At 35.5% G+C, this 12,557-nt stretch overlaps 1 protein-coding gene across 1 annotated transcript in view; it reads left to right on the top strand.

Annotated features, from left to right (window-relative positions):
* Nucleotides 1-12,557, top strand: part of LOC127871514 (uncharacterized) — a 175,309-nt gene that overhangs the window by 21,721 nt on the left and 141,031 nt on the right. Inside the window, exon 2 of the mRNA XM_052414510.1 lies at nucleotides 5,372-5,520. Coding sequence (XP_052270470.1) covers nucleotides 5,372-5,520 — 149 coding nt within the window. The remainder of the gene's footprint in view (nucleotides 1-5,371; nucleotides 5,521-12,557) is intronic.

The following is a 12,557-nucleotide window of genomic DNA, read 5'->3' as shown; positions in this document are numbered from 1 at the left end:
TAACAAATAGACTAGAAATAGTGCTGAACATAGTGTTTTTTTCTGGATCCTGCGATAACTTTTAAAGTTCTTTATATTTTTTCATGAAACTTGGAACATGAATAGATGGCAATATGGACATTATGCACGTCATTTCATTTTGTTCCTTCAAAAAAAATTTGGTTTCTATGGCAACAAATAGACTAGAAATAGTGCTGAAAATGGTGTTTTTTTCTGGATCCTGCGATAACTTTTAAAGTTCTTAATATTTTTTCATGAAACTAGGAACATGAATAGATGGCAATGTGGGCATTATGCACATTATTTCATTTTGTTCCTACGTCAACAATTGTGGTTGCTATGGCAACAAATATACTAGAAATAGTGCTTAAAATCGTGTTTTTTCTAGATCCTGCGATAACTTTAAAAGTTCTAAATGATAACTGCGATAACTTTAAAAGTTCATGAAACTTGCAACATGCATAGATGGCAATATGGACATTATGTGCGTCATTTCATTTTGTTCCTACATCAAAAATTGTGGTTGCTATGGCAACAAATAGACTAGAAATAGTGCTGAAAATGTTGTGTTTTTCTGGATCCTGCGATAACATTAAAAGTTCTTAATATTTTTTCATGAAACTTGCAACATGGATAGATGGCAATACGGACATTATGTACATCATTTCATTTTGTTCCTACGTCAAAAATTGTGGTTGCTTTGGCAAGGAAAAGACTAGAAATAGTGCTGAAAATGGTATTTTTTTCTGGATCCTGCGATAACTTTTAAAGTTCTTAATATTTTTTTTATGAAACATGCAACATGGATAGTTGGCAATATGGACATTGTGCACGTCATTTCATTTTGTTCCTACGTCAAAAATTGTGGTTGCTATGGCAACAAATAGACTAGAAATAGTGCTGAAAATGGTGTTTTTTTCTGGATCCTGCAATAACTTAAAAAGTTCTGAATATTTTGTCATGAAATTTGGAACATGGATAGATGGCAATATGGACATTATGCACATCATTTCATTTTGTTCCTATGTCAAAAATTGTGGTTGCTATGGAAACAAAAAAATAAAATATTTTGAAATTTCTGACACTGGTGGAGCCGGTAGGGGACTTTTATTGCTTGGCAAGAGTTTTGTTCAAAATCCTGTATAGAAATGCTTATTGTATGAATACATTTGCATGTTATTTATAATGTTTGTTACTTCAAAATGCCATTTGTCATGCAGCTTAGCCATTTTATGATATTTTATTTATGACATCAAATTAACATTGGTCGGCTATTACACATGCAATGCTGGCAATTAAAGTTACAATATGACTTTGAAATAAGAGTGATTGCCTACTGCTTTTCTTTCAGGCAATACATTTATTACTATTTATGTAGTATTGTTGTCAACAGTAATCCAACACAGTTAAAAGCAGTGGCTTAACCCTTTTTTATAAATAATGAAACATTGCTGGTCTTTGCCCAGCGTAAAACATCCCAACTATTTGGTGTTCAGTTACTGTTCCTTTGTATTTGTTGAGGACAAGTAATGTTGATCACTGTTTTCATTGGTATACATTGACATAGCTGCAAGTTGGAGATAGTTATAAAATGGCAACATTAAGGGGGCATATAAAGTGCTCGCCGTAAATGGTAGTTTGTTTGGCCTGGAAAATAAAAAACATGGGTATACACAAGACACAAAATAGTCAGCTAGTTGGACAAGTCAAGTACAAAAATTCAAGGTTTGTTATTTTCTAATAAACTAGCAGAAAATATAGTTATTTGCCTGATATAAAGTAACAAAGCTTTATTTTGTCATTAAAACAATAAAGCCCAAGTTATCAGATATACTGTACACTGTGCTGTCAACAAAGGAGTACATTTGCTCAAAGTTCAATTCACAACATGATAATTTTCTTATATATTATTTGACAATATCATTCTCTCTTGCTGTTTATTGGAATCAGAAAGATATTTTGTACATTTTTAACACGTGACATTCATTCCAAAGTTCTATTCAATTTTGTTTCTTTATAAATGAATTTGTTTGTTATGTACAATAATTGGGCGTTAAACTTGTAATGCTCCTATTACGGCCCCATCCCACTTGATCACGTCCACGAAGACCGCGCTGCGTCCTGAAAATGTCGTAGGACGTAGCAAGGACGGGGTAAAATATGTTAAAAATGCATTTATCAAGTTTCTGCTATGCTCATACCACGTTTGCACTAAGTTTTTACTGCGTCCAACACGTTCCCACTATGTTTTTGTTGCTTGTGTATTCAGGCGGGTACCACGTCCAACACGTTTTTGCTATGCTTTAACTACGCTCGTACTATGTTGCTACTACGACCGCCCAGATAGCACTGGGATCTTACCACACGCTCGTCACGTTCTCATGGCGTTCTATGTCTGCATATAAATACTGCAATTGGGCTCGATCTGATCATTTGATCTGCCACTTTCTTTGAGCGAAAGTAAAGTATTTTATTTAAAAAAACTATGCCGAGAAGGAAGGGGGCTTCAAAGCAGCTACTAAATTAAAACCGAGAACTCCGTCACCAGCGAGTGATGGGTTCGAGGTTGTTCCTGAACCAGAACCTATCTGTAACAGTGGGCCCACAGAAACAACAGAAAGCAGAGCGGAATCAGATGTGTCTAGCGTTGTCAGTACCAGACCAAAGAAGGCAAAACTAGTGTCCGTTCTGATCATCATTGGGTATTGGGTCTGGATCTGGGCATCCTATTGTTCCATTTTCCATACTCTCCTTCAATTCGGATTGGTTGTATATCTGAGCATCAGACATGGGCCGGCCGTATCCACCAATATCTTTCCACACAAACTTATAATCGACGTACACCAAAGCCAGAAGAACGATCGAAAAGAAACCTTTGAAATTGTGAAACAATGATCCAGTGTTGTTTGGGCATCTGATAGCCTTATGCCACTCTGTCTGAAATAGTGCGCCATTCGACTTGTGATGTTGGGCATGATATGACTTCATCCTTATATTCCTCAACGATAAGGAATCAGGAATAAACAAAGATATTGTGTTCCTAGCAACTCTTAAGGTGTACTGCAAGGACGGGCACTTGTCGCCAGATGCCAAGTGTCGTAACGTAATCGCAAGTTTCAGACCTGGAACCAGCGCTTTCCTGTAGGGGGTGTCTGGCTTCTGACATCTTGGACCAACTTAGTTGAGAAGCTCATCAAACATTTCAGGAGGCATTCTAAGAAAATTGAAGAATGACTGCTGATCTTCCATTCTTAAATCTGCCATAAGTCGGCCATTTTGGCCGCTTTGCAGCCTTCTTTCTGCTGACAGCCGAGGCCGCACCCAGCAAGACCTATTTCTTCTCCGCCTTCTCCTTCTCACAAGCAATAGTGCGACATGTCCATCGAGAAGAGCTTATTGTCCAGCCAATACAGCAACATGCTGGAGAAGTTCTTGGTTGTCCATTCTATATCGAAATCAAAATGAAAGGGAAATGATTCCAGTTTTTATACTCGACCACCAGAATGTGGCATCATCATGTCGTGGCTAGAGGCACTGGTAGAGCATACTAAGAACCTAATAAGTAATAATAGTAGTAGTAGGGACCTATCATTTTCGCAACACTAGCATGGAAGGTTCGTAGTGAGAACCCGATGGACGTAGCAAGAACGTAGTGATTATCTAGAGACAATTTGATGTGAATGTCACACACTCGTCCACGTCTGCACTAGGCGTGTATTGCGTCAATGAGGTTCTTACTAGGATTTAGCTACGTCATTACTATGACTTTACCAAGTTCTTACCACGTCCTGATTTTACCATGTCCTTGCCACATAAATTTTGAACATGTTCAAAGTTCACCCACGTCCTTCAGTCCATGAAGACCGTACCACGCGCAAAGCCATGTCTACTGCGTCCTCGCTTCGTTGTACACAATCGCACTACGTCCTGGCATATTTTTGAAGACGTAGTGGGAACGTGGCTTAGTGTTACGGGGTAAATAGCAATTGAAATCTTGTTGTGATCTATTAAAGAGTAATATGAGAGAATTATCAGTCATTTGACATATTTGGTTTATTTTAAATATACAGAAAGACCATAATAATACACTCTTCTAGTGTATGCTATGCTACTATATATATATATGTATGTTGCAAATCACTGAAAAGTTACATGTGGAATAAAGTAATAAGATGCAGGTGTCTTGCTGATTTACTACAGGAGGAAAATATGCAAATATTATTTATTTATTTTTATTGGCCATCAACTTTATTTGGCATCTATCTTGAAAGAAAACATGATACATATTCTGCAAAAGCTGCCGGACCTTGGACACTTCTGATAAAACTTCCTGAGATCAAGTATCAAGTCCGAACTGGCGGTCCTTGTGTCCGTCTAAAAAAAGATATGTAAAACTATGTTGGAAATGGATACTTAACTGCAAATATATTAAAAAATTTGACTGGTATATGTTTATTGTACTTCAATAAATATTTTTTCGATAAAATGAAACGGTTCGTTAACAACCAGTCGAGTGAAATTGCTTTCTGTGTTGGTGACGTAACAAACCCTTAGTGCTATTTTTAGAACCAGTCAAAACCTGCTTGGAGTGTGGTAGTGTGTCAAAATCTGCGTGCAGTGTGGTAGTGTTGTCTTTGGTCGATCAGAACCAGTCCAATCCTGTGTTGAGTGTGGTAGTGTTGTCATTGAATGTGTAGCTCGCCACATGATTGGTTTTTCAGTTGTCAACGTCATTCTTTTTTCGATAAAATAAAATGGTTCATTTCCAACCATCGAACGAAATTGCTTTATGTGATTGTGACGTAATAAATCCTAAGCGCTATTTTCAGAACCAGTCAAATCCTGCGCGGACTGTGGTTGTGTAGCTCGCCAATTGATTGGTTTTTCAATTGTACCCTTCATCCTCACTTTGAATGACAATGTCTATGTCCCCAAAATATTCCATGTAGTGTGCCAGCTCAAGCACCCAGGCCAATTCTACACGCAGTCATTAATGCTTAGTTTGAACATTTTTAAAATGTTGAGGCGGATTGATGGCTTACTGCTAATGTACACATTAAAATAAAAATATTGCAAGAATTTTGATAATCCCTTGGGATACAGCCCTGAATAAGCATTTGAGTTGAAAAATGCATATCTTGACATTATGTGCCATATGGACCAGACGATATATAGGGTTTGGGGGAGGATTCTGGTTTAGAGGGGATCTGGTTAACAGGGTTTCCACTGCATGATATTGTTATGCATGCAGTATATTTGTATATCATTGCTTACATAGCAGAACTATAAAGACTGCCATGAAAAAGGTTAACTTTTATTTTTTATTAAAGATATAATGGGTGTTTCATTATAAACATGGGATATATTTCAGTTTGATGCGGGTGGCAAGGCAATATCCAGTGGGCAGCTGCGCGTGGGAGATCATGTGTTGGCTGTGAATGAAGTACGGTGCCACACCCAGACCGAGGCTAGACAGCTCATAGAAAGCGCCTTCAACACCTTGACCCTCAGAGTGTGGAGGTACATAATGTTGTGATATATTTTAACAAATCTGCATGTAAAGTTACAGTGGCTTGAAAACACTTAATTTTGACGTCTATACATAGTTTTATGTGACAGCACTGTTACTTTAAATGTGTAAGTTTTGGTAAATTGTTCTAGATTAATCAATTAAAGTGTATTCCCTTAAAAGGCTTTACATCTTTATTAAAATTCGTAAGACTTGCGCACAACCAATAATGACTAATGTAAATTGAAGTTCTAGCCTTATATGTATGTATTCATAAGTGTCAGGTTAACGAACCTGTTTAATTGAATTGCATACTAAATTCATGCAAGGTTTGTGCAGAAATGTGATCTTTACTCCATGTAGGAGGTAGCCTCTACTCTGTGATTGCTGAGGTATTTCCTACCACAATATGCTAGTAGGTATTGCTTTTGGGGTGGCAATTGCACAGTTGCCGTGTGTGGCCCATTTCAATTTTATGCAAAAAAGGGAAGAGAACTCATGACAGAGCCAGTCAGATTGGTTGTCAGCTGACTGGTCAATAAGTATTTTGTGGCGACCTTGACATTATACCTACTTTGACATTCTGAAGTATCCAAGTCTTAAGTTACAATCTTTAAATTTAATGCTGTCTTTAAAAGGGGGATCTGAACATCATGCATGGTGTGAAATGTGCGAAAAGATTGAAGTCAAATTAAAAAGGAATGATTTTGCATAAAAATTTGCACAAAATAATCTATTGTTCATGATCACAAAGCTATGTTTAGACTATTGTTGAAATGGATGTATACAAGCTCTTAATTGCAGTCACAATTGTTGAGTGTATGTGCATACTTGTGTGCCTGCAACTGGACTTAGTTAGCACCAACTGTAAATGTCATTGGAAATTTTGAAATAACTTACCACAAATGTTCACCATCGTGTTGTGTGTGTGTGTGTAACACTCTTCTCCTTGTTTCAAATGTCAAGGTCACACTCAGAGGTCAATGGTCAAATAAGAGCAGTATACAACTTGTTAAAACAGCAACTTCATCATTCAAAATGCGACTTTGAAATAACCTATTGCTTATGATCACCATTTGCAAATTATTTGTCATTTTGAAGTTGTAAGAATATATTAAGATGATTCTTTGTTTATTTCAGTGACTGTTTAACATAATATATGTCCAAACGTGGGTTGTCATTTTTTTTCTCAAACACTATGTCTTTTATTTAATTTGTTTAAATTTCTTAATTTCTTGATATTTATGTGTTAAAGTTTTATAATCAATGATATAAATGTTGGTACACTTTTTTTTTTTTAATATACTTGTTTACAAGGGAAGTCACAGTCAAGTGAACTGCATTTCCAAGTTACCTCAAAGTAAGCTCCCTTGCTTTACTAATAACACCAAGCTGTCCTGTGATTATTACTTACCTGGTGTATGATATTGCAATGAATGTTACTCCCGTTGGAGTATTTTCATATTCAGGGGTTTTTCTGCCTATTTTGGGAAAAGGAGTCTGACCAAATTGGGAATTTTTATCGACAAAATTGTCCATTTTGGGAATTTTCGAGTCGATGAAACGGTCAATTTGGGAATTTTATCATGCTTAAATAAGTAGGTGGTTTTACAAAAAAACATGTTTTTATTTGTTATTTTGTCTTCAAAAACAAACACTGGTAACAGGTAAGTAAGTCACACAAGTCACAGCATAATTTTTCTTTGCTTTCTTAAAATAACATTAGACAGAAATTAACTACACATACAAATAAAATGTTATTATTTCCAATTGGATTCTTCAACTCATAGCCACAATAGGCAAGCCAGTTACATTTAACAAAACATTAATTTTACTGCTACATTATTAATTTATTTAACGACTATATCATTTTACCTGATACTTCACCGCTCATTACATTAGCACCATCAAAGCCAACAAATCTACACCGCCGTATGTCGATCCCTTTTCCAATGCAACACTGCTGTAGTACTTATCGTTATGGGAAGCCATGCTTGAAAATAAGCGTCTACAGATTTGGACTAGAATGTGTATTGTGCGGCTCTATATACTTGTTATAATGCGGAACAGTTCGAACCTTATCGCTGTCAATGTTGGCAGATGCATCCGACAAATACACCTGCTAAAATCTGAGTCGCTAAAGGCTTAATTACGTCGCGGATGAAGGGAAGTCACTCTTTCGATATAAATTATGTTTACTTTTTACGATTTTGAAATTATTTTTTTTTTGGAATTGGGAAATATGTAATCAAAATTCGATTGGGAACGGGTCCGTTTGCTTTGGGAATGCCTCCGTTGTCCGGAGGCGCAGACAGTGCAGAAAAACCCCTGATATTCATTAATTTTTATGTGTCCAAACTTATTTCGTTGACTGATTTTTCATATGAATTAAATCGTCTTTTGATTCTTAATATTAATTAAATCATTTTGTTTCAAATAGTGAAAAAACATTATTTATTTTGAAAAAGTAAAAAGTAGAGTTGAAGATGTGTCTGAAAGATTGTTATTTGTTAGAGTTGTTAATTTTTAACTCACCCTTTTCTGGTCAGTCACAGTCCATCTTCCATTATTGTCGCTCACATTTTACTTCACTGAAAGTGCTGTGAGGATTTTAAGCCAAACTTGGCCTTAATGTTTTTCATATGGTTCTTCAAAAAACATGGCCTATTAAGGAGGCTGCAAAGTTTTCTTAATAACTTTCTTGTTTGAAACCACAGGCTGTATTGCCCTTTTATATAAAGGTCTTTTAAATATATGTCCTAATGGGGCTAAGCTGTTTTTATGCACCCGGTAGGGTGGCATATAGCAGTTAAACTGTCCGTCAGACAGTATGTCAGTATGTCGGTATGTGTGTATGTCAGTTCGTTCGTCCGGAAAAAACTTTAACGTTGGCCATAACTTTTGCATTATTGAAGATAGAAACTTGATATTTGGCATGCATGTGCATCCCCCGGAGCTGCACATTTTGAGTGGTGACAGGTGAAGGTTAAGGTCATCCCTCAAGGTCAAATGTCTAATATATGGCGTCTGTCTGTCCGTCCGAAAACTTTAACATTGGCCATAACCTTTTCAATATTCAAGACAGCAACTTGATATTTGGCATGAATGTGTATCTCATGAAGCTGCACATTTTGAGTGGTGGAAGTTCAAGGTCCAGGTCATCCTTTAAGGTCAAAGGTCAAAGGTAAAAAAAATATATAAATTTCAAAGTGGAGTTCTTATGAAGCTGCACATTATGAGTGGTGGAAGTTCAAGGTCAAGGTCATTCTTCAAGGTCAAAGGTCAAAAAAATTAAAAAATTCAAAGTGGTGTTCTCATGAAGCTTCACATTGTGAGTGGTGGAAGTTCAAGGTTAAGGTCATCCTTCAAGGTCAAAGGTCAAAAAACAATAATAAAAAATTTCAAAGCGGCGTTCTCATGAAGCTGCACATTTTGAGTGGTGGAAGTTCAAGGTCAAGGTCATCCTTCAAGGTCAAAGGTCAACATTTTTTGTTTATTCCAAAGCGGGGGCAATAGGGGGCATTGTGTTTCTGACGAACACATCTCTTGTTCATATCTATTATGTAAAGTGCTTATGGTGCTGTCTGTGTTTAGTCCTTTCCACATCAGGAGCAGGGCTCGAATTTAACTTTTTTTCTACTCGCAAAAAATTGCGAGCAGCTTTAATACCAACTCGCAATCAAAAACATTCTCGCAAATTTTGATGGAAACATAAAAAACCCTTGGTTATTAGTTTAGTTCTATTTAAACAAAATAAAAGTACTTAACATGTATACACATTTTATTTCTGCAACCATACAAAGATATCAGTTCCTTGGACCACAAGGGCTCACATCAGGTTGATTGACCATCTTCATCTAGAACAAGTTTTAGTCTTATTTTAAGTTATTTTTTCCACTAATTCACTGTTTTCATAGAAGGATTTAAAATCCGTTTTTTCTAACTAAACGGTTAACTTTGCTTTATCTTTTGTATTATGTATATTTTGTGTTATTTCCGTCTGTGGGAATAAAGTGACAAGTTATTTTTCGCTTCAATGAACATGTGTGAATAGTCGACTGTTTCACTTCCTTTGTACCAATACCATCCGCGTGTCTGTATTTTCCAGTCTACATACAAGGTACGCGCTTACGCATAAGGGTTCTTGGGCGTTCTATAAATTGACCTAAGATTTAGTGATCATGTGTCGAGCAGCATTATACCTACTCATTTCTTTTCACTATTTATTTACTTGCAAAAAAATACTAGTGGCTTAAAACTTGACTCGCATTCGGTATTTTTTACTCGCATTTTGCGAGTGTGCGAGTGTTAATTTCGAGCTCTGCAGGAGCAAAGTAGAAATGGCTTATGCAACCGGCAAAAACCCAGAACAGTGTGCAAGTAACTCACAGACTGTTAAGGTTTTATGTTGTTTGCTGCTCATCAGTATCTTAAGGTTGGAAATGAAGCCCTTTAAACTTGAATCTAGTATCGAAGATTTTTAATTTTATTAGATTTTTTAAGGGACAAGCTGGCTGCTCTTGAGCTACGCTGGTTGCATATGGCTTAAGACCCATTTTTGCATGTCATGGCTGAAGTTACTATTGTGCCCTAAACTGAGTTGAGCAACACAGGGTATTTTTGTTTTAAACATTTTTAGCACTCTTTTGATATGAAGTTAGCTTATCTACCTATAACAAGTGTTTTGTGTTATCAGTTGTTGTGTTTGAAATGTGTTGTTTTGTATATTATTATTTGTATAATGGATATGATAAAACATTGTCATATTTATTGTTGCATCTTATGCAAATTTTGATTGATTTTCATCATATTTAAATCTCATGTTCTTCAGAAATTCCATGCAAGCAACAAGGTGTGCACAGTGTATAGAACAGATCAAAGTAAAACACTGTGCACCATTAGGCATGTCCTAATGTACACTGCAATTGCAAAACTTAACAACATCTGACTGTAATTAAATGTTTGTGTTTAATGTTACATTTTGATAGAAATAATTTAAAGACTAGCTTTAACATGTCTTATATTTTGCCTTTTTATGACAGAAATGTTAATGTATAAAATTATGATATTTTGTTATATAATTATGTTTATAGATAAATCACTTTATTTATGAGGTCTTTAAAATATTATCAAAGGCTGTTTTCTTTAGTGTATTATTAATACTGTGATGATAGAAATGAAGAGGTTTATAATGATAAATACTCTATGTAAACTTAATAAATATAAAATTAATATCCAAAAAAAATATTTTTATGTGGTCTAATGTTGCATTATAATATAGTGAAGTCTTAAGATTGGTCTGAAATTAGTGAAGTATGAATAATTCTTAAATATGTTATAGAACTTCTTTCTTAAATCTAGCCATTCAAAGTGTTGAAAAAGATTTACAATGGGAAAACTGCTATTTATATTGTGCTGTTGAATTTGTCAGTCAATGAGGCAAATCACAATTTAATTCTAATTGCAGATGATTGTGGTAATCAGTTCTGATTTTTTTGTTAATTTTAACCACATAATTGTGCATAATTATGTGACAGATTATTGAAGCACCTGTGAAGATTCAATGCATGAATGTTTGCTTTAAACACCAGGTTAAATATCTGTAAGCCTTTTTAGGTACCTGGTATGAAAACTTAACATTTTAAATTCTAACTGTTTTCAAGAAAGCATGCATATTTGGATTGATTGCTGGAGAAATGTGCCTTATGTTAATCAGGGCTTGAATTACTTTTTTTTTTCAACTCGCAAAAAATTGCTAGTTGTTAATATTTCAACTCGCATTTTTTATTTCCAACTCGCAATACAAGTTTTCATAATAATGCATCCTTTGGTTGATAAAAAGTGATTGGCGATGTTCACTAAGCACTGAAAGGATGGACCTATGTTTATTTTAACTAAAAACTTCAAAGCAACATTGTAACACAATTGAGTGTAAAGAGTATTTTTTTTTATATCAGTTATATCATCCAAAGTTAATGCCTCGGTCCATATGGGGCGACATCTGGCCTTTTGCTACTGTTGCCACTGATCCACCACCTATTCACAGCTCTGCGTGGCTGGAACCCCTCATTATCTCTGATAGAGATTCGCATTAATTGGTCCATCCTTTCAGTGCTTAGTGAACATCGCCAATCACTTTTTATCCTTTTCATAACAGAAAAGCATCTTTCACACTCAGCATTGCTGAGGGGGTAGAGACCAATCAGATGAATCGCAGAACATCTTACACACATTGCCGTCTTGGTCTCTCTCCGTGTTCAAAGTTATTTTTAGCTCGTCTTCCCATTTCTTAACTGTTTTGGCATTTCTTTTTATCTGGTTCGGCCTCGGCTTTTTTGTCTTCCACAGAGGAGACGGAGGAATTCGCCACAAAAAAGCTAGTTATTTTTTTAGTAGACGACATTTTTGAGTTTTTAAATCGTCTGCTAAACGTGTTCCGTCTATTTATAAGAATGAGGAATTAACGAAATGAGCTTCGTTTTAAAAAAAACTTCATACTGAATAACTATCGCCAATTTTCACTTAAGAAGGGAATAACATACTTTCAATTGCAATAATATAATTTTCAATGTTCTTTACTAACTATATCGGCAGAAAGATACAGTGCAGAGCGTAAATATATTTTAAAAAATATTTCGTAAAATTATTTCTGCTAGAACGGAAGTAACCGCTGAAATACATTATGCAAATTAGGGTAATTCCAATTTTCAGATCTATTTTTAGATCGAAACTAGACGGGGTTTAATTATTTTCGTACTTGGTCGGAAGACTTTCGATCGGCGAACAAATCTTGTATTTAATCCAAGATCTTTAAGCACCTTGTTTGTTTTTTCCCCAACTCGCAAAAAATGGCGAGTATCTAAATGTTGCACTCGCATTTTAGACGTGTTTTTTAAAATGTACTCGCAAATGGCCTGTTTGCGAGTGCTTAATTCGAGCCCTGTTAATATTTTGGGCTTCAACAAAATACACTTGACAATATGTGTATTGCTTATATTGACCATACCTTATAAATCTTCTCAAGTAATTCAACTTAGGACACTTTCAT

This window comes from Dreissena polymorpha, chromosome 3, assembly GCF_020536995.1.
Source record: "Dreissena polymorpha isolate Duluth1 chromosome 3, UMN_Dpol_1.0, whole genome shotgun sequence".
NCBI classification, from domain to species: domain Eukaryota; kingdom Metazoa; phylum Mollusca; class Bivalvia; order Myida; family Dreissenidae; genus Dreissena; species Dreissena polymorpha.
The sequence above is the reverse complement of the archived record's forward strand: the minus strand, read 5'-3'. Positions and strand labels throughout refer to the sequence as shown.